This window comes from Phaenicophaeus curvirostris, chromosome 30 (genome assembly GCF_032191515.1).
Source record: "Phaenicophaeus curvirostris isolate KB17595 chromosome 30, BPBGC_Pcur_1.0, whole genome shotgun sequence".
In the NCBI taxonomy this organism is placed as follows: Eukaryota; Metazoa; Chordata; class Aves; order Cuculiformes; family Cuculidae; genus Phaenicophaeus; species Phaenicophaeus curvirostris.
The window spans coordinates 4,208,892-4,234,887 of NC_091421.1; the positions used below are offsets into that span (position 1 = coordinate 4,208,892).

The 25,996-nt window shown below is 58.8% G+C and overlaps 1 protein-coding gene across 2 annotated transcripts; it reads left to right on the plus strand.

Moving 5' to 3' along the window:
- On the plus strand, positions 1–25,299 carry POU6F1 (POU class 6 homeobox 1). Of its 2 annotated transcripts, XM_069878971.1 has the most exons (12): positions 1–86; positions 6,445–6,534; positions 10,690–10,785; positions 11,975–12,164; positions 15,560–15,681; positions 16,120–16,345; positions 17,164–17,396; positions 18,427–18,555; positions 18,702–18,902; positions 21,383–21,521; positions 22,186–22,360; positions 24,267–25,299. In XM_069878971.1, exons 3-12 carry the CDS (start codon positions 10,732–10,734, stop codon positions 24,610–24,612), a joined length of 1,815 nt encoding a protein of 604 aa, XP_069735072.1. In that variant the 5' UTR covers positions 1–86; positions 6,445–6,534; positions 10,690–10,731; the 3' UTR covers positions 24,613–25,299. The 2 variants fall into 2 exon arrangements, with proteins under 2 accessions (XP_069735072.1, XP_069735073.1); XM_069878972.1 differs by lacking the exons at positions 1–86; positions 6,445–6,534; positions 10,690–10,785 and having other exon boundaries at positions 11,977–12,164; positions 16,209–16,345.
- The last annotated feature ends 697 nt before the right edge of the window (positions 25,300–25,996 follow it).

Below are 25,996 nucleotides of genomic sequence, written 5' to 3' on the forward strand. Positions count from 1 at the left end.
CCACCCCAAGCAGCTCGGAGCCCCCAGAGCAGCTCGGAGCCCCAAAAGCAGCGCGGAGCCCCCCCAAAAGCAGCTCGGAGCCCCCGGTGAGTGCGGGGCCGGGGCCGGGCGGGGGGCGGGGGGGCCCGCGCGGTGAATATGCAATGCGGTAATTAGCATAATTTATATATTTATGATAAAGAGCCGTTTGAAGGAAAAGGTGGGGGGGGGAGGGGGGGGAAAAGCGGCGAGGAAAACGGCGGAGACGGGGGGGACTGGGATTGGGGGGGGAGAACTGGGGAGAACTGGGAATTCATGAAGCAAGATTTGGGGTGCAGGTGGGGGCACTGGGACTGGAGGGGGGAGAACTGGGAATTCATGAAGCAAGATTTGGGGTGCAGGTGGGGGCACTGGGACTGGAGGGGAGAACTGGGGAGAACTGGGAATTCATGAAGCAAGATTTGGGGTGCAGGTGAGGGCACTGGGATTGGGGGGGAGAACTGGGGAGAACTGGGAATTCATGAATGAAGATTTGGGGTGCAGGTGGGGGCACTGGGACTGGAGGGGGGAGAACTGGGAATTCATGAAGCAAGATTTGGGGTGCAGGTGGGGGCACTGGGGTGTTTTGGGGTGTGGAACTGGGGTTGGGGACTGGAATCAGGGAGAACTGGGAACACGCGCACCAAGAATGGGGATGCAGATGGAGGGCACTGGGATTTGGGGAGAGGGAGGATTACGGGGTGCCAGGTGGGGGTGCCTTGGGAGACCCCAGAGCTGGGGGTGTCCGGGGGAGGAGGGGGGCTGGTGAGCCCCAGAGCAGGTAAAGGGGGGGCTGGAGGAGTTGGGAGACGGGATTTGGGGGACAGGAGAGAAGAAACGGGGGGTCCGGGATGGGGGGTGGGGGCAAAGGGACCCCTTGGGCTGCAGGTACCAGGCAGAGATTCCGGTTGGGGGGGGGGGGTATGGAGAGTCGGGGGTACAGGGGCATTTTGGGGTGCTCCAGCAGAGTGTGGGGCAGGGTGTGGGGTGCTGCAAGACTTTCTTTGGGGGGCGAGGGAGGCTGCGCTCCCCTGCAGGGAGGTCACTGCCCTGAGCCCCTTGGTTTGCATTTTGGGGGGGTCCTTTCCCTGGGTGCCGCAGGGAACGGGGGACACGTACAGATCTGGTGCGATGTGGATGTGATGTGGGGGGAGTGAGAAATGTGATGGGGGGGGTCCGTGTGCGCCTCTTCCCTGGGGGGGCACAGGGGGGCTGGTTCCTCCCCTCAGACCTGTCACCAGCATCAGGCTTGGTCCTCAGTCGAGGGACCCTCTGTTAAGAAAAGGGACACGAGGGGCAGAGCCTGCCCCCCACATCGCAGTTCGTGGGGCTGTAGGTTCGGGGGGGGGGGGTTCTGTGCCCCCCCTAAAGCAGCCGTGATGTCCCTTTGGGGCATCCCAGGCCCTTGAGGTGACTCCTGGTCCCGGGACAGAGGGGTTGATGCTCCGGGCGCTGTTTTAGGGGAGGCAGATGGAGATCCCAAAGCTGCTTCTGGCATGACCCTGGGAGGGGAACTTAATCCCCTCATCATCGCCTCGATGTGTAGCAGGAATAAAAATACTTTCCCCGTCTCTCCGGAGAAAAGGACGGGATTCCTGGGAAGTCACCGTAGCTGATCCGGCTGCTCCTGGTGCAGAGTTTTGAATCATAGAATCACCAGGTTGGAAGAGACCCACCGGATCATCGAGTCCAACCATTCCTATCAAACACTAACCCATGTCCCTCAGCACCTCGTCCACCCATTTTGCTCTGCAGCGAAGAGCGAAGCCCCGTCCCCCGCAGCTCGGCTCGGGTTTTATCCAGGGTTGGAATTTGCCCCCAGATCCCGGGATGAGGGGAAGCAAAGCCAGGATGAAGAGGTTCACCCAGGGCCACACAGTAGCCCGTCTCCGAGCATCTTCACACTCCTTGGGAAATACCAGGGCTGGGAGGAAAATGTTTCTTGTTAGCGATGCAAGTAACGGATTTAAACCACCAAACAGGCACCTGGGTTTGGGTTCACCCCTTTTTTCAAGCAGGTTTGGACCCACCACTGGGTGTTTCCCCTCCCTTGATGGAGCGATTGAAGGATCTTTCTGCTCAGAATTGGGCACGGAGCGGATTGCGCTTCCACCGGGGCTCGTTCGTGGTGTCTGGGGCCAAATCAGTCCTAGAATCATAGAACCCCCAGGTTGGAAAAGACCCACTGGATCATCAAGTCCAACCATTCCTATCAATCACTAAACTATGCCCCTCAGCGCCTCGTCCACCCGTTCCCATCCAACCTCCCCATAGCTCGATCCCATGCTTTTTGTATCTCTCAATGGGGATAATCCAGGCTTTGGGGTTTGGAGAATGGATTGGGAGCAGCCCTGAGGAGAAGGACTTGGGGGGCTGGGGAAGGAGACGATCCATGTGAGCCAGCAACGTGCGCTCACAGACCAGAAACCAACCGTGTCCTGGGCTGCATCCAAAGTTGTGGGACCGGCAGGGAGGGAGGGGATTCTGCCCCTCTGCTCCGCTCTGGTGAGACCCACCTGGAGCCTGTGTCCAGTTCTGGAGTCCTCAGCACGGGAAGGACATGGAGCTGTTGGAGCGAGTCCAGAGGAGGCCACAGAGATGATCTGAGGGCAGGAGAACCTCCTGTATGAGGCCAGGCTGAGAGAGTTGGGGTTGTTCATCCTGGAGAAGAGAAGGCTGTGGGGAGACCTTAGAGCAGCTTCCAGTGTGGAAAGGGACACCAGGAAAGGTGGGGAGGGGCTCTTGACCAGGGAGCCCAGGAACAGGACGAGGGGAAATGGTTTTGAGCTGAAAGATGGGAGATTGAGATGAGATCTTGGGGAGAAATGTTTTGCTGTGAGGGTGGGGAGGCCCTGGCCCAGAGCAGTGGTGGCTGCCCCATCCCTGGAGGGGTTCAAGGCCAGGTCGGATGGGGCTTGGAGCCCCTGATCCAGTGGGACGTGTCCCTGCCCGTTGCAGGGAGTTGGAACTGGATGGGCTTTGAGGTCCTTTCCAACCTGAACCGTTCCATCATTCTACGAGTTTTCTTGGGCTCTCCTTCAGGATTCGGCTGCCCCTGCTCTGGTTTGGGGATCTCCGGGCACAGAGCCGACTCAGCATCGTGGGTGAAGAAAGCTGGGGAGCTGCCCAGAAGCCTCCTAGGGAGAAAACTCCTCTCTTATAGTTCATCACCCTGCTAGTGCGGGTGCCTCCAGCTTTCCCTTCCACACCTCATCTTCAGGAATCGCACAGACAGGGGTGGAAATAGTATTTCCATCACTTCGCTGCTTAGTGGGAAGGTTGTAAATGGGAGCGTGGGGTTCCACTCCCACCAGGATAAAGCGCGTGGGTTTCTTTCTCCTCCTGGTTCACAGCAGGCAAGCTCGGATACAGAGATGTTTGCCAGGCACCCGTGGGACGTGGGGCTCATCGGAGAGGGGTAGGGTTGAGGTTTTGTGTCTCATCCTCTGCCTCAGTTTCCCCATCTGTAAACCAAGTCTTGCGAGCGATGCAGTTCAAAGGGGTTAAAAGGCATTTTAGGAGGGAAGTTGATTTGTGAGGAGGGAAAAATCTGTTTAGAACCATAGAATCGCTAGGTTGGAAAAGACCTTTGAGATCATCAACTCCCAACAGTACCGTACTACTAAACCAGATCCCCGGGCACCTCATAGAGTCATAGAATCATGAGGTTGGAAGAGACCCACCAGATCATCGAGTCCAACCATTCCTATCAAACACCAAACCCATCTGTTGAACCCCTCCAGGGATGGGGACTCAACCACCTCTCTGGGCAGCTTGATCACCCTTTCAGTAAAGAAATTTTTCCTGATGTCCAATCAGAACCTGCCCTGGTGCAACTTGAGGCCATTCCCTCTCGCTCTACCACCTCTTGCTTGGGAGAGGAGACCAACACCCACCTCACCATGACCTCCTTTCAGGCAGTTGTAGACAGTGATAAGGTCTCTCCTTGTAAGACTTGCTCTCCAGAGCCTTCCCAACACATGGGAGGGAAGGGATGGATCCAGAGGGACTTGGACAGGCTGGAAAGCTGAACCTCATGGGGTTCAACGAGGCCAAGGGCAAGGTCCTGCTCCTGGGTTGGGACAATCCCAAGCACAAATCCAGGCTGGGTGGAGAATGGATTGGGAGAAGCTCCACAGGAGCTGGCCATGTGTGCTCCTGTGGATGAGGGGGAACGTTTTTTTAGCTGAAAGAGGGAAGGTTGAGATGAGATCGTCATAGAATCACAGAATGGATTCAACTGGAAGGGACCTTAAAGGTCATCCCCTTCCACCTTGTCTGGCATGGGTAGGGATGAAGGTTGGATAGGGATCTTAGGGAGAAATGTTCTCCTGGGAGGGTGGGGAGGCCCTGGCCCAGGTTGCCCAGAGCAGTGGTGGCTGCCCCATCCCTGGAGGGGTTCAAGGCCAGGTTGGATGGGGCTTGGAGCCCCTGATCCAGTGGGAGGTGTCCCTGCCCAGGGCAGGGGTGGGACTGGATGGGCGTTGAGGTCCCTTCCAACTCATTCCATGATTCCATGATTCCATGATCATGACAGTGAGTACCAAGCGAGCTGCAGCCGTATCCAAACTCTCTCCTGCACGGAGCAGCTTGAATTCACCTCTTCAGATTCCTCACCCGTGGCAAGTTTGTTCAAACTTCGATTTCCACCCACTTGGGATCCAAGTGGCTCCATCTCTGACTCATCAACGCTTGTAATTAACACAGCAATTATATTCACAGCGAGACGTGGAGCATCTTAAATTATCCTGCCTTTCCCCCCCGCCCCCTTCCTCTGGTTTTTAATATTATTATTATTATTTTGTGCATTTCGTTTCCTTGCTGCCATCTGTTGCGAGCTGGCTGGCGTCTGGCTCCGTGCGCTCAGCACCGCCATCTGGACGCAGGATTAGTCCCATTAATTAAAAAAAAATTAGAAGAAAGTGTGAAGAAATGCAATAAAATGGTGCTGCCAGTGCGTCTGCCGGGGGAGAAGCGCCCACTCTGATACCCAAAGTGCTCTCAGCAAGCCTGACATTCCGAAATGTCTGGTTAATCGGCTTGCGCGCTAATTGGTCTCTTTGCTTGGCAGTGAGGAAAAATTCCCCTTCCCTTCCCTTCCCTTCCCTTCCCTTCCCTTCCCTTCCCTTCCCTTCCCTTCCCTTCCCTTCCCTTCCCTTCCCTTCCCTTCCCTTCCCTTCCCTTCCCTTCCCTTCCCTTCCCTTCCCTTCCCTTCCCTTCCCTTCCCTTCCCTTCCCTTCCCTTCCCTTCCCTTCCCTTCCCTTCCCTTCCCTTCCCTTCCCTTCCCTTCCCTTCCCTTCCCTTCCCTTCCCTTCCCTTCCCTTCCCTTCCCTTCCCTTCCCTTCCCTTCCCTTCCCTTCCCTTCCCTTCCCTTCCCTTCCCTTCCCTTCCCTTCCCTTCCCTTCCCTTCCCTTCCCTTCCCTTCCCTTCCCTTCCCTTCCCTTCCCTTCCCTTCCCTTCCCTTCCCTTCCCTTCCCTTCCCTTCCCTTCCCTTCCCTTCCCTTCCCTTCCCTTCCCTTCCCTTCCCTTCCCTTCCCTTCCCTTCCCTTCCCTTCCCTTCCCTTCCCTTCCCTTCCCTTCCCTTCCCTTCCCTTCCCTTCCCTTCCTTCCCTTCCCTTCCTTCCCTTCCCTTCCCTTCCCTTCCCTTCCCTCGTCTTCCCTTCCCTTCCCTTCCCTCGTCTTCCCTTCCCTTCCCTTCCCTCGTCTTCCCTTCCCTTCCCTTCCCTCGTCTTCCCTTCCCTTCCCTTCCCTCGTCTTCCCTTCCCTTCCCTTCCCTCGTCTTCCCTTCCCTTCCCTTCCCTCGTCTTCCCTCGTCTTCCCTCGTCTTCCCTCGTCTTCCCTCGTCTTCCCTTCCCTCGTCTTCCCTTCCCTTCCCTCGTCTTCCCTCGTCTTCCCTCGTCTTCCCTTCCCTCGTCTTCCCTTCCCTTCCCTCGTCTTCCCTTCCCTTCCCTCGTCTTCCCTCGATGTTATTGGAGCCTTCTCCCATGGGGCAGGGGAGAGCAGATCCATGGCTCACACTGACATCCACCCAGCGCTCCGAGCAGGGATTTTATTCCCTCTTCCACCTTGTGCCACTCTGCTCATGCTGACGCCGTGCGGTTTAGGGGGACGCTGGGATGGTCGGTGCTCGGTGATGGCCAGGGCTGGGTTTGCCGTGGATTTGCTCTCTATACGTTGGCCAACTCCGAGGAAAGCCAACACGTGCCTTTGCGATGCCACCGCTGGCTCGCATCGAGTTCCCGAAGTTCCTCTGTCCTTCGAGGGGCAATAAGGGAGAATTCAGTTGCAAGGATGGGGACGCTTTTGTGTCACCCCTGTCACCGAGAGCCTGGCGCGTGGGACCCCGTTGCTCCTCAACACTTCCCAGGAGCGAGGGAGCCGGCAGAGCTCAGCATCCAGACAGCTCTGGTGTTTCTTTCCCTGCAGCCCAAGCCTGGAGCGCCGAAGCCCGGAGGAGCTGGACACAGCAGCCACCCCCATCTCCTGCCAGGAGCGGCCGTTCACCCAGAGCAACCAGTGAGTGCGCGTCGGGGCTGCTGCCTCTCCCCACGCTCTCCCGCAGATCCCAGCAGCCTCCTCCAAACTCCCATGGGATTTCGGCTCCGCACTCCCCACACAGCATCCCAGCGCTCCCCATCCACACTGGGCTCTGCTCTCCGGTGGCTGCGCGGGTGGAGTTGGATTTTGGACGTGTCCTAGCGGTGAAGGAGGGGTCTCCTCAAAGACCCCCGAGCCCCTTGGCCATCTCTTCCATTCCAGCTGCGCCCTTGCTGCCAGTTTGGGCTCCCAGTTTGGGCTCAGTGCCACAGGGAAGACCCCGGCACGGGGCGGGAGCTGAGGAGGGATTCCTGCAGCAGTGGTGGTTGCAGGGATGAGAGCAAGAAGCTTTCCCACCTCTTCCAGGCTCAGGTGTAGGAAAAAGCTGCCGTGAGATGCTGGGGTTGGGCTGCTCCTCATTAGCAAAGCCTCATTAGCGAGGGCTGCTTGCACTTCTGCTGGGATCCTGGGCCAGCGTGGTCCAGTGATGCAGGAGGAAGATAAAGTGATGCCTGACAGCTGCTGGGAGCCACGGGATCGCACCCTGTGGGGCGAATTCACCGGGAATGGGGTCAGAGCCCCGCTTGCTCCCAACAAACCCTCCCCAGAGATGTTCAGAAAGCCCGTCTGGAGCCCTTTTCCTTCCCCTTCCCGCTCGCCCTGCAGCAGCAGGACGCTTTGCCCCTTTGGTTTGCTGCTTTGAGGCAGCCCAGGTATCCCTGGCTCCGGCTGCAGGAGAGCTCGTTAACTTTTAATAGCGCCTGCCTGAGCCGCTCGCTCATCCCTCGCTCTGTTCTCGGTTGCGCTGGAATAAATTGTTAATTAAACCGCGCCCCAGCATCCCAAGGTGTTTGTCTGCTCCGAAGCTGTGGCCACAGTTAAAAAGCCACAGCATCTACCGGAGATCCATCGCTGGCTGCTCTCAGAGTCCCAGCTGGTTCTGGGTCCCGCGTGGATTTTTGGGATGAGCCAAAGGATGGGGAGAGCTGGGAAAAGCGGCTGGCGGAGGCAACGACTCCGTCCCTGGTGGGACCCCAGCGCCGCTTCACTGCAGATGTTAAATAGCGAGTGGTACCAAACCGGCTTGAGGGAATGGGATGCTCGGCCCCTGTTGAGCTTCAAATGAGAATTTGGCTATTAATTCAATTTAGGCCCCTTTGGATCAATAAGATCCGAATAACCGTGTTTCCTCATCACATGCCAACGCCGTCTGCGGCTCGGTGGCCTCAGCAGGAGCCTGGTGGCTTCTGAGATGCAGAGAAAAGCTCAAGGGCTCATAAAAAGGAAAAGGCCTTGGGATGGCTTGTTGAAAGCAGCTGACCATGAGCCAGCAGTGGCCCAGGTGGCCGAGAAGGCCACCAGCATCCTGGCTTGGATCAGCCCTGGGGTGAGCAGGGAAGGGATCATCCCCCTGCTCTCAGCGCTGGTGGGGATGCACCTCAAATCCTGGGTTCAGTTATGCGCCCCTCACTCCAAGAAAGACCTTGAGGGGCTGGAGTGTGTCTGGAGAAGGTAACAGAGCTCGGAAAGGGTCTGGAGCCCAGGAGCATCAGGGGAGCAGCTGAGGGCCCGGGGAGGGGTTGGTCTGGAGAAGAGGAGCGGAGGCTGAGGGGAGACCTCATCACTCTCTGCAGCTCCTGGCAAGAGGGTTGTGGTGAGGTGGGTGCTGGGCTCTTCTCCCAAGGAACAAGTAATGAGATGAGAGGAAATGGCCTCAAGTTGTGGCAGGGAAAGGTTAGATTGGTTATTGGGGAAAATTCCTTCATGGAAAGGGTTGTCCAGCCCTGGCAGAGGCTGCCCAGGGCTGTGGTGGAGTCCCCGTCCCTGGAGGGGTTCAGAAAATGAGTGCATGAGGTGCTCAGAGGTGATGCAGTAATGGATAGGAACAGTTGGATTCAATGATCGCAACAATCTTATTCAATCAAACAATTCTATGAAACCAGGACTGGGGGCTGTTTCCTGCCAGAAAGGGGCTCCAGCAAAACTGGGGAGGGGCTCTGGATCAGGGAGTGCAGGCGTAGGATGAGCGGGAACACTTCTGGGCTGAAAGAGGAGAGTTTGAGATGAGATCTTGGGGAGAAATGTTTTTTTCTGTGAGGGTGGGGAGGCCCTGGCCCAGGTTTTCCAGAGCAGGGGTGGCTGCCCCATCCCTGGAGGGGTTCAGGGCCAGGTTGGATGGGGCTTGGAGCCCCTGATCCAGTGGGAGGTGTCCCTCCCCATGGCAGGGAGCTGGAACTGGATGGACTTTGAGGTCCCTTCCAACCCAAACCATTCCACGATTCCTGGATCCTGGAAATGCCTCCTGGGCTGTCTTGATGGGGGATGTATCACAGCGGAGCAGAGTGGCAGGGGACGCCTGCACCGCACTGAATTCCCTGGAAGAAATAAAAACCAAGGGATGAGATGCACTAACTTGAGTTTGGGGAAGCAATTCCCTTTCAGATCAGTTGGGAGGCTCTGCCCAAGCTCTGCCTCTGTTTAAGATGCTCGACTTTGCAGATCTTGCCCAGGGCTGAGCTGGCTGGTCCATGCGATGCCGGCATCCCTCGTGGGGCAGAGGCAGGATCAGGCCTAGCACGATTTCCACTCCAGTCTGGGAGGAGCAGATGCTGCCCAGAGCTCCAGGACGGCTCCGGCAGGGAGAGAGCTGGGATCCGGCTGCCCCTGCCAGCGTTGCGGTGCCCTCGTTCTGCTGAGCGGTTACACGAACAAGGACACCTTCACACACGCCTGGAGAGGTTTTGAATGTCATCCAGGCTGGCTGGTTAACTGCATCCCCGAGACGTTCCTAATAAAAAATTCATCAGCCTCTTATAAAGCAAATTAGGCTTCTGCAAGGCAGCGAGGGGGCAAGACGTGACGAACTGAGGTAACGAAGGGCGTCGGGAGAGGAAGAGCTGCCTTCCTACAGGTGGGCTGAGCACCTTCCCTCTGTGAAAGATGCATTTCACCAGCTTGAGGAAGTGTCCCCTTCCATTTAGGGCCCCTCAGGAAAGAGCAGATTGCTTCTCCAACTTCTTGTGGCCAGCGTCAGGGCTTGGGGACCGTTGGGAAGTGCCACGTGGAGGCTCTGGGGTCCATGAGCAGCTCCTCGTGGGCTTTGTCTCTCTAGGGTTTTCAAAGCACGCTGTAGGAATTCCATCCTAATCTCCCAAAGGGAGAGGAGAGGAGGAAAGTCTTGGCCCTTGGAGTAACCCTTCTCTTGCCCTGTTGCAGTGGCCCAGGTGGCCACCAGCATCCTGGCTTGGATCAGCCCTGGGGTGGCCAGCAGGAGCAGGGAAGAGTTTGTCCCCCTGCGCTTGGCCCTGGTGGGGATGCACCTTGAATCCAGGGTTGAGTTTTGGGCTCCTCACTCCAAGAAAGACCTTGAGGGGCTGGAGTGCATCCAGAGAAGGGAGTGGAGCTGGGAAAGGGTCTGGAGCCCAGAGTGACTGAGGGACCTGGAGGGGTTTGGTCTGGAGAAGAGGAGGCTGAGGGGAGACCTCATCACTCTCTGCAGGTCCTGGAAAGGAGGTTGTGGTGACGTGGGTGCTGGGCTCTTCTCCCAAGTAACGAGTGGTGGAATAAGAGGGAACAGCCTTGAATTGTTCTAGGGGAGGTTTAGGTTGGATATTGAAAAAGATTTCTTCACAGAAAGGGTTCTCAGACACTGGCAGAGGCTGCCCAGGGCAGTGGTGGAGTCTCCGTCCCTTTAGGGGTTCAAAAACCGTGTGGCCGTGGCGCTTGGGGACAGGGTTTATTGGTCATGGTGGTGTTGGACTGACAGTTGGACTGGGTGAGCTGAGAGGGCTTTTCCAACCTCAATGACTCCATGATTTAGTGAATCTGTACTTGATGCTCACCTGAGAAATTACGCTACCCAACACCCATGACCTCTTTGCCAAGAGGATGGGAGGTGGTGGGAGGTACCCAAGATGCCAAAGCCTCCACTGGGGAGGAGCACACGTCCCAAAGCTTGGGTCAGGAGGTCGTTCACAAGCTCTGCCCTGGCCCATGCTGCAGCCAGACGGATGGGTGGTGGAGCCAGAGAGGGGCTGGGAGGTCCACGTTTGCTCCAGACCCTGGATGGAGCCGGGCTGTGACCCCCAGTGCTGCTGGGTGGGTGACGGATCCTCCTGTGTTCCCTGTTTGCAGCATGTGAAAGTCTGAGCCCCCTCCCACCTTCGCCGGGACACCATGGACACCGAAGCCGTGCAGCCCCAGGAGGCATCGCTGACGGTCAATGAGCAGGTATGGGCATCACAGCTCCATCCCCTTCACGCCCCACAGCCGGGAGGGCAGCAGGGCTGCAGCATCAGCTCCAGCCTCACCGCGTGGGGCCAAAATCCCCCTTGTGCCTGCCCCACGCTCACCCCCAGCCTGGTTGTCCCCAAGCTTGGGCACGTGGATGTCCAGCTCCATCATTCAGAACCTGTCTGCCTCATCTCGGGTTTTTTAATGATGAGCAGGAGGCATGAGGTCCTCATCCCAACAGCCTGGGGAGGCTGCTGGTGCTGGTAGCAAGAGGGCTTTGCTCCAGGGTCTGGCTGCAGGAGAGCTGGAGGAGGAGCAGGTATCTCCTCAGCACAGGGAGGAGGACATGGAGCTGTTGGAGCGAGTCCAGAGGAGGCCACGGAGATGATCCGAGGGCTGGAGAACCTCCTGTATGAGGAAAGGCTGGGAGAGTTGGGATTGTTCAGCCTGGAGAAGAGAAGGCTTTGGGGAGACCTTAGAGCAGCTTCCAGTCTGGAAAGGGGCTCCAGGAAAGCTCGGAGGGGCTCTTGATCAGGGAGGGCAGGGATAGGACAAGGGGGAACGTTTTTGAACTGGAAGAGGGGAGATTGAGATGAGATCTTAGGGAGAAATGTTTTTTCTCTGAGAGTGGGGAGGCCCTGGCCCAGGTTGCCCAGAGCAGTGGTGGCTGCCCCATCCCTGGAGGGATTCAAGGCCAGGTTGGATGGGGCTTGGAGCCCCTGATCCAGTGGGAGGTGTTCCTGTCCATGGCAGGGGTGGAACTGGATGGACTTTGAGGTTCCTTCCAAGCCAAACCATCCCAGGATTCTGTGATCTCTGCTCCTCACTCCCTGTGTGTCCCCAAGCATTGTCGCACATGGGAAACACGGATTCGGGGAGCTCTCCCGACCCCAGCTCAGGGCTGCAAGGCTGTAGATCAGCACTTGCTCCTGTGCAGCTCTGTTTTGCCTCGTGAAGACATCACCCATCACTGTACACAGAGGTGGGGTTATCAGAGCCCAGAAGCTGCTGCTTAACCAAAGCCAAGAGGTTCTGGAGGGGCAGCAATCCCCCTGTCCATCCCTTCGGGAGGGGATGGGGTGGGCTCTGCCTGGGGCTGGTTTAGGGGTCCCCCCTAAGCCTTGTGGGATGGGGAAGTCCCTTCCCTCTGCACCGGGATGCGTGACGTCTGGGGCCACGTTTGCAGGTTATTGTCATGTCCAGCCATGAAACCATCCGAGTATTGGAGGTGGATGTGGACACCCCACTCCCAGCGGAGGAGGACCCGAAAGCCCTGGAGATGCCACCAGGGGAAGTAACACAAGGCTCCCGGGGAGAGAATGGCCGGGAGGACATCCCAGCCAGCACCCACAGCTCCGGTGGCACAGAGGCGGCCGGTAAGAGACCTCCCTTCCCCAAGACTCCTTCCCTGGGCACCCCTGGTCCCTCCATCCCTACGGGCGAGGTTGGGCTCTGGCGTGCTGGGTTGGAGCGGCGAGGGCGAGCTGTGTCTGTTGGTGCATGGGGACTCACCCTGCTCCAGAGCATCCCTGTGCCGAGCTGGATTAGGAGTCAGCAAACCCAGTTCCTCCTCTGTGAGGGGACAGGGAAAAGCATCCTCCCTCGTGGACAGCCCTTGGGCACGCACGAGGACTTCTCTCGAGGAGGAGCTTTGCTCCGTTTTCCTGCAGCCACACAGAGCAGGGGCTTGGCTTTCCTCTCTTCTCCTCGCCCCCTGAGCTCGCTGATGGTCCATCCCTTCTCCCACGGGAATGAACCTTCGGGGAGATCCCCCTTTATTCCTCCCAGCTCTCTGGCCAGCGTCACAGCGCTCTCGCAGCTCCATCCTGAGCCACCCACCAGCCCTCCTGTCCCATCCCCTCTCTCCGCCGCACTGATGCTTTATAGGACTCTTCTCTTGTTGCCACCTCCATGCTGTGTCCAGAGCGCAGCCAGATCCTAGAATTGGGAATTTTTTTCCCAGAAAAAAAAACAGGCAGGGTTGTAGCAGAGCTCTTTTTAGGGGCTGGAGGAGGGGGCAAGGGTCCCTCTGTGCTCAACGGTGCTCCAGTCCTGCTGCCGTGGGCTGGTGGGCAGGAGAACACGGAACCCATCGGAGCAGACGGCGTCACCGTAGCACGGTCTTTGCCACTTGGGAAGAGCCGGGCGTTAGCTGTACTTGGCTTTGGGAATTTAAAAATCCTAGAAAGCATTTTTAAGTCGTACGGAACTAGAGTTGTGTCTGGGCAAGGAACCAAAGCCAAGAAACACCCAGCTTGGAGCTGAGAAAAGGATTTACTTGATAAACCTTCTTTTCTGCCAAAGGAAAAGGCAGGAGAAGGGTGGTTTTCACTTTTGACAAAAATAGCAGAGTATTAAGTGGGTTTTAAGTTGCCATTATTAGAAGTTGAGCAGAATAGACATAAGAGGTTGCTCATAAAACAAGTGGGTCTTTTGCAAGTCGTGAATATGGATTAGGAGCAAGGTTTCCTCTTGCTCGGCTGTTCAAGATTGCGAAGAAATATGAGATATTCCATGAGTTTTGGGCAGGGGGTTGAAAGGCACCGAACAAGCTCAGCCCAGAGGGAAGCCCCTCTGCCAGGGGAGCTCCGTCCCTTCCCTTTCCAGCTCCTCATTCCTTGGAGAGCAGCTCGGGGGCTGACGTTGCTTTAATTGCTGCTTGGTTTGGAGGGATGGAAATATCTCCTGCTGGATCCACAGCCCGAGAGAAGCTTGCACAGCCCAGCAAAGCACTTACACGCAGCCACTTCTTTGTAATCAACGTGTCAAGGAGGGGTTGGCTGGGGAACTTGGTTTTCCTCAAGCCATGTAGAGCAGGGGCTTGGATCTCCTCTCCCCTGGACAGGCTGGATCCATGGGCCGAGGTTCAACAATGCAAAGTGATGGGTCCTGCACTTGGGACGCAACAACCCCGGGCAGCGCTACAGGCATGGGGAAGAGCGGCTGGAAAGCTGCCTGGTGGAGAAGGACCTGGGGGTGTTGGTTGAACAGGAGCCAGCAGGGGCCCAGGTGGCCAAGAAGGCCAAGGGCACCTTGGCTTGGATCAGACACGGCGTGGCCAGCAGGGCCAGGGAGGTTCTTCTCCCCCTGGACTCGGCCCTGGGGAGACCGCTCCTCGAATCCTGGGGTCAGTTCTGGGCCCCTCCCCACAAGAAGGATGTTGAGGCTCTGGAGCGAGTCCAGAGAAGAGCAAGGAAGCTGGGGAGGGGGCTGGAGAAGAAGAGGAGCGGCTGAGAGAGCTGGGGGGGTTTAGGCTGGAGAAGAGGAGGCTGAGGGGAGACCTCATTGCTCTCTGCAACTCCCTGAGAGGAGGTTGTGGAGAGGAGGGAGCTGGGCTCTTCTCCCAAGTGAGGGGTGATGGGACCAGAGGGAATGGCCTCAAGCTGCATCAGGGGAAGTTTACATTGGACACTAGGAAAAATTTCTTCACTGAAAGGGTTCTCAGGCACTGGCAGAGGCTGCCTGGGGAGGTGATTGAGTCCCTGTCCCTGGAGGTGTTTAAAAGGCAGGTAGATGAGGTGCTTGGGCTATGATTTACTAGCAGACAGGTATGGTTGGAGTTGATGATCTCAAAGGTCTTTTCCAACCTAATGATTCTATGATTCGCTCCAGGTGCCGAGCTCGCTGCCGGTCCATCCTTTCTTGTACCGAGATACAGCTCTGGGAATAAACCTCTGGGGAGATCATTACTTTCTGGCCAGCATCCCAGTGCCCAACCTCCCTATTTCCCACTCTTATTCTTCTCCAAACCCACCCAAACTCTCCCTCCTTTTCCTCCTGCTGAAGACATCGCTTAAGAAGCCCTGAATCCCCTCTATGGGGCGTCCCCAGTGCTGTGGGGCTATGGTTCCCCCAGGACACCCATGGGCGGGTGAGCACAGATTGGATGCCCCCCACCCTTTGCGCAGAGGAGCTGGCATCACCAACCCAGTGGTGTCTTTCCAACCACCTTTCAAACTATTTGTGGGTCTGCTGGAGGGCAGGGAGGCTCCAAAGGGATCTGAACAGGCTGGATCCATGGGCTGAGACCAACGGGATGAGGTTTAACAAGGCCAAATGCTGGGTCCTGCACTTGGGGCACAACAACCCTGAGCAGCTCCAACCTCGGGGTGTTGGTTGAACAGGAGCCAGCAGGGGCCCAGGTGGCCAAGAAGGCCAATGGCATCTTGCCTTGGATCAGACACGGCGTGGCCAGCAGGGCCAGGGAGGTTCTTCTCCCTCTGGCCTCGGCCCTGGGGAGACCGCTCCTTGAATCCTGGGGTCAGTTCTGGGCCCTCCCCACAAGAAGGATGTTGAGGCTCTGGAGCGAGTCCAGAGAAGAGCAAGGAAGCTGGGGAGGGGGCTGGAGAAGAAGAGGAGCGGCTGAGAGAGCTGGGGGGGTTTAGCCTGGAGAAGAGGAGGCTGAGGGGGGACCTCATTGCTCTCTGCAACTCCCTGAGAGGAGGTTGTGGAGAGGAGGGAGCTGGGCTCTTCTCCCAAGGGACAGGGGACAGGACGAGAGGGAATGGCCTCAAGCTCCACCAGGGGAGGGTCAGGCTGGACATTAGGAAAAAATATTTCACAGAAAGGGTCATTGGGCCCTGGCAGAGGCTGCCCAGGGAGGGGGTTGAGTCCCCTTCCCTGGAGGGGTTTAACGGGTGGGTGGACGAGGTGCTGAGGGCCATGGGTTAGTGATTGATGGGAATGGTTGGACTCGATGATCCAGTGGATCTTTTCCAACCAGGTGATTCCATGATTCGATGATTCTGTGATCTCTTTTCTCCTTCCGCAGGCAAAGCCAAACCGGCAGCCGGAGGATCCCCCAGCACCGTCCCCTCCGTCAGCACCTTCAGCCCCGCCACGAGCCAGCAGCCGCAGCCGTTGGCCCCGCTGGCCGTGCAAACCACCCCACAGGTAACTACCCGGCGGCCACGGACGGGGACGGGCTGGGGGAGGGTTGGGTTGGCCGGGGGGGACACGGTGGGGGCCCCCGGGGTGGCGTCTGCTCGCTGTAGGCTCCCCCAGCGGGGGAGGCCTACAGCGCGCAGACGCACCCGGGGGCCCCACCGTGTCCCCCCGGCAACCAACCCTCCCCCAGCCGTCCCCGCTCCGTGGCGCCGGGTCAGTTACCTGTCGGGGTGGTTTGCCGGCCAGCGGGGCCAACGGCTGCGGCTGCTGGCTCGTGGCCGGGGCTGACCCAGGCTGCTCGACGGGAGGGGACCCGGTGCCTGGGGATCCTCCGGCCGCCGGCTTCGCGCGCCCCTTTGGGGCAAAAAAAGACTTTTGCTCCGCTGATGCTGTCTGCAGTGGCGTTGATTTCTGTTCTTTTTTAAATCTTGTTTACTTTTGCAGGTCTTGACTCAGGAAAACTTAGCAACAGTTGTGACAGGAGTAATGGTTCCAGCAGGGACAGTTACTCAACCTCTTCTTATCCCCATCAGTATTGCAGGTCAAGTGGCAGGTCAGCAGGGGCTGGCTGTGTGGACATTTCCTACAGCAACGGTCGCTGCCCTTCCCGGATTGACGGCTGCTTCTCCTACAGGGGGAATTTTCAAACCACCTATAGCCAATCTGCAAGGTAACCGGGGCTCCTTCTGCTTCGCAGCCTCCTTAATTCATCCTCCCTCGGCCCCGGGGCGAGTCCTGGCCAGCCTCTCCAGGAGGGGTTGGAAACGGCTTTGCCTTTGGGGGCCGTGTTTGTGGTTCCCCGAGTGCTGAAGGTGCCAGAAGTGTGGGAGAGGGGGAAGGCGAGGATGAGGATGGGGACAGGGTTGGGATGTGTTCTGCAAGGTGGGAGGTCTGCAGGTATGAGAGCAGAGCAGGGGGATCTGGCGATGCCAGGGCAGGGTTCCTGCCCTTCCCTGTGAGAGGGAACGGGCTCCTCTTGAGCATCCGCAAGGGAAGGGGGCACAGGACAACTCTCCATGGGGAAAACTCTACACAAGACACCTCTAACCCTAAGCCTAACCCTGATCCTCACTAATGGCCCCCATAGAGAACTGTCCCGCAGAGATTTGTCCCACCACGAGTTGTCCCCGTGGAGAGTTGCCGCCACGGAGAGTTGTCTCATGGAGAGTTGTCCCCATGGGGTGTCACTTCCCAAGGGAAAGAGCCTGTCCTGGGAGGGATCTGTAGACAAGGGAGGTGATGGAACCCCAGCGGTGCCCTCTGTGCTCCAGCAGCACCTGAGCTGGGCAGGATGAACCCGGTGTGGTGGAAGGGCTCAGCTCTGCCTGCGCCCCGGGAGCTGGGGGGACCTTTCACTGCCAACACGGAGCTGAATCTCCTGGAGATCGGGTTCCCACTGTGAAGGGACAGCGAGTTGGGGGGACACCAAGCTCTCCCAGCATCCCCGTCTCCCCTGGCTCACGCTCTCTCCATCTCTTTGCTCCACAGCTGCTGCCGTGCTGAACACAGCCATCGCCGCGCCGGTGCCGCCAGCCCAGCCGCTGCCGGCCGCGGTCCAACCCCGGCCGCCCCTCCAGCCCCCCAGTGTCTTCTCCACCGCGCCCGGCCAGCCCCCCATCCTGCCCCAGCCCACAGCGCCCACGCCGCCGCTGGCCAAGCCCTTAGAGACACAGACCCAGATCACCGTCCAGCCGGCCGGATTTGCCTTTAACCCTGGCATAGTAAGGAGCCTGGCAGCACCGGCAAGTCTGGCACCCGCTCCCGTCATCCGGTGCCTGATGGGGCTGCGGAGAGCTTCGAGAAGTTGTGCTTCCCTGGGGATGAAGCGCTCTGGTTCAGCCGTCATCTCCCAAGGGATCGTGCAAGATCCCAGCCTCAGTTTCCCCATCCTGGCGAACGATGAGTGTGTCATGGGATGGGAGCGGGATGGCATCCCATCGGCACAGCAACCCGTCAGGGTGGCATCCCATCGGGACAGCGTCCCATCAGCACAGGATCACATTGGGATAGCATCCCATCAGGACAGGATTCCATCAGGACAGGATTCCATTGGGACAGGTTCCCATCGGGACAGGATCCCATTGGGACAGGATCCCTGTGGGACAGGATCCCATCGGGGCAGCATCCCATCAGGGCAGGATCCCATCGAGATAGGATCCCATCAGGACAGGATCCCTTCGGGACAGGATCCCATCAGGACAGGATCCCATTGGGACGGCATCCCATCAGGACAGCGTTCCATGAGGACAGGATCCCATCAGGGCAGGATCCCATCGAGATAGGATCCCATCAGGACAGTATCCCATGAGGACAGGATCCCTTCGGGACAGGATCCCATCAGGACAGGATCCCATTGGGACGGCATCCCATCAGGACAGCATCCCTTTGGGTCAGGATCCCTTTGCGACAGGATCCCATCAGGATAGGATCCCTTTGGGACAGGTTCCCTGTGGGACAGGATCCCATCAGGACAGGATCCCTTTGGGACAGGTTCCCTGTGGGACAGGATCCCATCAGGACAGCATCCCATTGGGACAGCATCCCACGAGGACAGCGTCTCGTTGGGGCAGTACTCCTCGGGCTGGTATCCCATCAGGACCGCGTCCCACCATCGGGGTGGAACTCCGTTGCGGCAGCAGTGCCGGAATCACCCCACCGCGGGAGAGGGGGCGGCCGACTGTGTGCAGAGGGGACCGTGGTGGCCTGGGATGCTTCCCACAACCCTAAGCCCCGGTTTTCCATTCCCTGCAGATCAGCGCCGCTTCCCTCGGCGGCCAAACCCAGCTCCTGGGCTCCTTGGCAGCCGCCCCGGTCATCGCCAACACCATCTCCAGCGTGCAGGGCATCCCGGGCCAGATCCTGACCAACGCCCAGGGCCAGGTACCGCTGAGGAGGCTCCTGCCCTTGCGCACCCACCACCCACCCAACCCTCCGGAAGGACTTTCCGGAGCTGCCGGTGTCCCCAGGAAGGGGGTTTGTGGGATGCACCCCCCCACCCCAGCCCCTGCTCTCCTCCCTCCGCCCAGGTGATCGGGACGCTGCCCTGGGTGGTGAATCCCAGCCCTGCTCCGGCCGCTCTGCCAGCCCAGAACCTGCAGGTGCAGACGGTGACGCCCCAGTTGCTGCTCAATGCCCAGGGCCAGGTCATCGCCACGCTGGCCGGCAGCGCCATCCCGGCGGCCACCATCAAGAAAACCGGCACCCCCGAGCCCCCCGCCAAGAACGAGGTGAGCGAAAGGCACAGGGCTGAGGGCCAGGGGCCAAAGGGCCAGTAGCGTCCCCCCCACGTGGCCTTGGGAGCACGTGAGCATCTCTGGGATGCGGCCACGTTGCTTTGGGACCTGGCCACGTTGCTTTGGGACCTGGCCACATTGCTTTTGGAGCACAGGAGCACCTCTGGGACCTGGTCATGTGGCTTTGGGACCCAGGTGCTTGGCTTTGGAAGCACATGACCATGTTTGGGACCCAGCCACATTGCTTTTGGAGCTCATGAACGTCTTTGGGACCTGCTCATGTACTTTGGGAGCAAGTAAGCGCCTTTGGGGCTTGGCCACGTTGCGTTGGGACCTGGCCACGTAGCATTTGGAGGATGTGAGCATCATTGGGAGGTGACTGTGTGGCTTTGGGACTTGGCCACGTTGCTTTTGGAGCACATGAGCACCTCTGGGACCTGGCCACGTGGCTTTGGGACCCAGGTGCTTGGCTTTGGGAGCACGTGAGCATCTTCGGGACCTGGCCACATTGCTTTGGGAGGATGTGAGCATCTTTGGGACGTGGCTGTGTGGCCTTGGGACCCATCCAGGTTGCTTTGGGATGTGCCCATGCTGCTCTGGAAGCACATGAGCAGCTCTGGGACCTGGCCACATGGTTTTGGGACCCAGGTGCTTGGCTTTGGAAGCACATGAGCACCTTTGGGATGTGGTCACATTGCTTTGGGACCCAGCCACGTTGCTTTTGGAGCTCATGAACATCTCTGGGACCTGGTCATGTACTTTGGGAGCAAGTGAGCACCTTTGGGGCTTGGCCACGTTGCTTTGGGACCTGGCCACGTAGCATTTGGAGGATGTGAGCATCATTGGGAGGTGACTGTGTGGCTTTGGGACTTGGCCACGTTGCTTTTGGAGCACATGAGCACCTCTGGGACCTGGCCACATGGCTTTGGGACCCAGGTGCTTGGCTTCGGGAGCACGTGAGCACCTTTGGGATGTGATCACATTACTTTGGGACCCGGCCACGTTGCTTTTGGAGCTCATGAGCACCTCTGGGACCTGGCCACGTGGCTTTGGGAGCAAGTGAGCACCTTTGGGATGTGGCCACGTTGCTTTTGGAGGATGTGAGCATCATTGGGACATGGCTGTGTGGCTTTGGGAGCTGGCCACGTTGCTTTTGGAGCACATGAGCACCTCTGGGACCTGGCCACGTGGCTTTGGGACCCAGGTGCTTGGCTTTGGGAGCACGTGAGCATCTTCAGGACCTGGCCACATTGCTTTGGGAGGATGTGAGCATCTTTGGGACGTGGCTGTGTGGCCTTGGGACCCATCCAGGTTGCTTTGGGATGTGGCCATGCTGCTCTGGAAGCACGTGAGCAGCTCTGGGACCTGGCCACGTGGTTTTGGGACCCAGGTGCTTGGCTTTGGAAGCACGTGAGCACCTTTGGGATGTGGTCACATTGCTTTGGGACCCAGCCACGTTGCTTTTGGAGCTCATGAACGTCTCTGGGACCTGGCCATGTACTTTGGGAGCAAGTGAGCACCTTTGGGGCTTGGCCGCATTGCTTTGGGACCTGGCCACGTAGCATTTGGAGGATGTGAGCATCTTTGGGACCTGGTCATGTAGTTTCGGAAGCACGTGAGCATCTTTGGGGTGCAGCCACATTGCTTTGGGACCCACCCATGTTGCGTTTGGAGCACATGAGCATCTCTGGGACCTGGCCGTGTGGCTTTGGGACCTGGCCAGGTTGCTTTTGGAAGTGGCCACATCTCTCACAATGCTGTGCGACCTGGCCACATTGCTTTTGGAGGATGTGAGCATCTTTGGGACTTGGCTCTGTGGCCTTGGGACCCAGACACGTGGCTTTGGGACCCGGCCACGTTGCTTTTGGAGCCCATGAGCAGCTTTGGGATGTGGCCACCTTGGTCTGGAAGCACAAGAGCATCTTTGGGACCTGGCCATGTTGCTTTCGGGGATACATAAGCATTTCTGGAACGTGGCCACGTTGCTCCAGAAGCACAAGAGCAGCTTTGGGACCCAGATGTGTTGCTCTGGGACTCAAGGGTGTTGCTCTGGGAGGACCTGAGCAGCTCTGGGATGTGGCCACATTGGAGTCCATGAGCACCTCCAAGCCATGATCCCTCCTGCCCCATGGACCATCCTGCTTTCCACCCCATTGGATTTTCCAACTGGGATGGGCAGGACTTGATCTCACCTTGGTGAGTGCCGAGATGCTGGTTGCCCTCAAACCTAGGCGGCAGGACACCCCAAATCCAGGACGTAGTTGTCACATCCCCGTTCCCAGCATGGAGCTTGGTGCTTTCCAGTGTCCCCTCTCCGTGCCAGCCTGTCCCTGCTCCACTGGCAGCAGAAGCAACGCGATGGCCACGATCCTGTGGCCACATGGGTGGAGCTGGTGGGCAGGAGATGCCGAACCGTGGTGGTGGAAGAGGGGGATCCCCCGCTCCGGGGGTGCTGACCCTCCCCTGTGCCCCAGGTCCAGCCCATCCAGCCAGCCCCGGCGCTCGCCCAGCCGGCCGTGGTGATGGTGAATCCTGCTCCGGCGGTGAAGGCTTCCACCGCTCCGGTCCCCATCACCTGCTCGGAGACCCCCACCGTCAGCCAGTTGGTCTGCAGTGAGTGAGGGATTGGATCCCGTGGGATGGGCAAGGAGGCTGGGAATGCTGGGATCTGGGATCCCTTGGGATGGGGAGAGGGAGCTGGGAATACTGGGATCTGGGATCCTTCAAGATGGGGAGAGGAGGCTGGGGATACTGGAGGGGATGCTGGGGACTCGATCCCCTGGGATGGGATGGGATGGGATGATGCTGAGGATACTGGGATTTGGGGTCCCCTGCAATGGGGAGAGGAGGCTGAGGATACTGAAGGGCATGCCGGGGTCTGGGAATCCCTGGGATGGAATGGGAGGGTGCTGGGGATACTGGGGTTTGGGATCCCATGGAATTGAGGGAGTGTACTAGGGATACACAGGGGGATGCTGGGGACTGGGATCCAATGGGACGGGATGGGATCCCTTGGGATGGGAGGATGCTGGGGTCTGGAATCCTCTGGCATGGGAGAGGACCCAGAGGATATTGGGGTCTGGGACCCCTTGGGATGAGAAGAGAATGCTGGGGATACTGGAGAGGATGCAGGGGGATGGGATGGGATGGGATGGGATGGGATGGGATGGGATGGGATGGGATGGGATGGGATGGGATGGGATGGGATGGGATGGGAGGATGCTGCACGGCCATCGTTAGGGACCCTAAGGGCACCCCCACCTCCTTCCTCTGGCAGAGCCCCCAGCTCCCAACAGCAGCGCGGAGGAGGACGGGATCAACCTGGAGGAGATCCGGGAATTCGCCAAGAACTTTAAGATCCGGCGCTTGTCCCTGGGGCTGACGCAGACGCAGGTGGGCCAGGCTCTGACGGCCACCGAGGGCCCAGCCTACAGCCAGTCGGCCATCTGCAGGTACGGGGCCACCACCGGGGCCACCGGAGCGAGAACGAGGGGGACATCGGGAATGGGGGACATTGGAGAGGGAGGGGGACATGTAGGAATGGGGCAGAATGGGGAACAGAGGGGACATTGGGGGATGGAGGGAGAATAGGGGGACGTGGGGAATGAGGGACATTGGGGAGTGAGGGGAGGATGAGGGGGACATCAGGGAATGGGGGGGACATTGAGGAATGGGAGGAGGATGAGGAACGGGGGAGACATTGAGGAAATGGGGAACAGGAGGGGAATGGGAGAAATGGGGAACTGGGGGGACCTTGGGGAAGAGGGGGACATCGAGGAATGGGGGGTGACATTGGGGAATAAAGGGGGACATTGGGGAACAGGAGGGGAATCGGGGAATGGGGTGGAAATGGGGGCACAGGGGACATTGGGGAGCATGGGGTGACATCGAGGAATAGGGGGGACATTGAGAAACAGGGAGAACAGGGAACAGGGAATCGGAGACTAGGGGACATCAGGGAACGGGGGCGACACGAGGGAACAGAAGGGGAAACGGGGAATGGAGGGAAAATGGGAGAAAGGAAGGAAAGGGGAGAAAAATAGGAAAAGGAGAGAAAGGAAACTTGGGGAAAAGGAGGGAAATGGGAGAAAGGGAGGAAAAGTAAAGAAAGGGAGGAAAGTGGAGAAAAGGAAAATAAGGGAAGGGGAGGGAAATGGGAAAAAAGGTGGGTGGGTCCAGCCCACGAGGACCTCACTGTGGTCTCGCCTGATGAAGGCGATGGTGCCCCAGCCCCTTGGGGTCCCAGCGCTCCCAGTGTGCCCCCCCAGTCTGCCAGTCCCCCTGTGTGTGTCCCAATGTCTCGTTTCTCCCAGTATCCCCCAGCGTCTCCCCCAGTGTCCCATTTCTTCCAGTGTCTCCCCAGTGTCCCACCTCCCCCATGTCCTCCCAGTGTCCCATTTCTCCCAGTATCCCCCAGTGTCTCCCCAGTCTCCCACTTCCCCCATGTCCCTCTGTGTCCCATTTCTCCCAGTATCCCCCAGAGTCCCATTTCTCCCAGTGTCTCCCCAGTTTCCCACCACCCCCATGTCACCCCAGTGTCCCATTTCTCCCAGTATCCCCCAGTGTCTCCCCCAGTGTCCCATTTCTTCCAGTGTCCCACCTCCCCCATGTCCCATTTCTCCCAGTATCCCCCAGTGTCTCCCCCAGTGTCCCATTTCTTCCAGTGTCTCCCCAGTTTCCCACTTCCCCCATGTCCTCCGTGTCCCATTTCTCCCAGTATCCCCCAGTGTCTTCCCAGTCTCCCACCTCCCCCATGTCCCCCAGTGTCCCATTTCTCCCAGTATCCCCCAGAGTCCCATTTCTCCCAGTGTCTCCCCAGTGTCCCACCTCCCCCATGTCCCATTTATCCCAGTGTCTCCCCCCAGTCCCACCTCCCCCATTTCACCCCAGTGTCCCAGCTCCCCCATGTCCTCCCAGTGTCCCATTTCTCCCAGTATCCCCCAGTGTCTCCCCCAGTGTCCCATTTCTCCCAGTATCCCCCAGTGTCTCCCCAGTGTCCCACCTCCCCATGTCACCCCAGTGTCCCATTTCTCCCAGTATCCCCCAGTGTCTCCCCTAGTGTCCCATCTCCCCCATGTCCCCCTGTGTCCCATTTATCCCAGTGTCTCCCCCTAGTCCCACCTCCCCCATGTCCCCCCTGTGTCCCAGCTCCCCCATGTCCTCCCAGTGTCCCATTTCTCCCAGTATCCCCCAGTGTCTCCCCAGTGTCCCGTCTCCCCCATGTCCCCCTGTGTCCCATTTATCCCAGAGTCCCTTCCAGTGTCTCCCTCAGTGTCCCAGCTCCCCCATTTCTCCCTGTGTCCCCCTCCATCCCCTCCATCCCAGCTGTGTCCCTGAGTGCTCCTGCTGCCACCACAGGTTCGAGAAGCTCGACATCACCCCCAAGAGCGCCCAGAAGCTGAAGCCGGTGCTGGAGAAGTGGCTGAGCGAAGCGGAGCTGCGGAACCAGGAGGGCCAGCAGAACCTGATGGAGTTCGTTGGCGGGGAACCCTCCAAGAAACGCAAACGCCGCACGTCCTTCACCCCGCAGGCCATCGAAGCCCTCAACGCCTACTTCGAGAAGAACGCGCTGCCCACGGGCCAGGAGATCACCGAGATCGCCAAGGAGCTCAACTACGACCGCGAAGTCGTGCGTGTTTGGTTCTGCAACCGCCGGCAGACGCTCAAGAACACCAGCAAACTCAACGTCTTTCAGATCCCCTGAGCCGGGGGTCCCCTCGCTGTCCCCAGCCGCCCGCCATCAGCACTTTCGCCAACGACTTTTGGCCCCTGACCCCGACGTTGGGTGTCAGGGGGGGTCGTCTTCTCCGTAGATGTGTCCGTGTGTCCGTCTGTCTCCCTTCTTCCCCATCACACATGACCCGAGCGTGTTCCTCCTGCCTGGCCCGGGCGTGGGGACGGACCCCCTGCCTGCACCGTGTCCCCGTGTCGTCGTCCCCCAAACCCCAAAAATGAGTGGTTTTCATTTTTTGGCCGTTTTCCCGTGTTTCTGAGGTAGCGTCACGGCTCGCTGGGGGTGAAGCCCCATGGAATTTCCCCCCACCCACCTCTTTGATTTTGCCTCGTACCCTCAGGGGGGATTCTCGGTGTGACCCCCCTGCACCGTGGGGGCGTCACCGGGGTCCCCAAGAGGAGTTGGGGATGAGCCCCCCTCCCCTCACCTCATCACCCACCCTGAGATGGGGGGCCGGGAGGGTTGGGGGGCTCCATCCCTCACCCCCTTCTCCCTCAGGGAGCGATGGGGAGGGGGAGTATTGGGGGACTCCAACCCTCAACCCCTTCTCACCCAAGGAGCGATGGGGAGGGAGGAGGTTTTGGGGCTCCATCCCTCGCCCCCCCTCTCCCCCAGGGGAGAACGAGGGGGCAGTGGCTGGAGGGGGAGGTTGGGGGGCCGGGGAGGGGATGCAGGGTGGCCCCGCCACAGACATGGCAGACTGATGCACTTGATGTAGTGGTGTGAAATAAACAGTATTTTTCTTTTTTCTTTTCCTTTCCCCTTTTCTGCTGGAGGATGGAGGGGACGGTCCCTACTCCCTCCGCCTCATCGCAGGCCTCTGGGGATACTGAAGAAGGGTTGTACTTGGCGCCACGGCCTATGATTTTAGGGAAGCGGCTCTCAGGGTAGAGCTGGGTCAAATCCATGAGGTATAATCATAGAATCACCAGGTTGGAAAGGACCCACCGGATCATCGAGTCCAACCATTCCCATCAATCACTAAACCATGTCCCTCAGCACCTCGTCCACCCGTCCCTTAAACCCCTCCAGGGAAGGGGACTCAACCCCCTCCCTGGGCAGCCTCTGCCACTGCCCAATGACCCTTTCTGTGAAGAATTTTTTCCTAATGTCCAGCCTGACCCTCCCCTGGTGGAGCTTGAGGCCATTCCCTCTCGTCCTGTCCCCTGTCCCTTGGGAGAAGAGCCCAGCTCCCTCCTCTCCACAACCTCCTCTCAGGGAGTTGCAGAGAGCAATGAGGTCTCCCCTCAGCCTCCTCTTCTCCAGGCTAAACCCCCCCAGCTCTCTCAACCGCTCCTCTTCTTCTCCAGCCCCCTCCCCAGCTTCGTTGCTCTTCTCTGGACTCGCTCCAGAG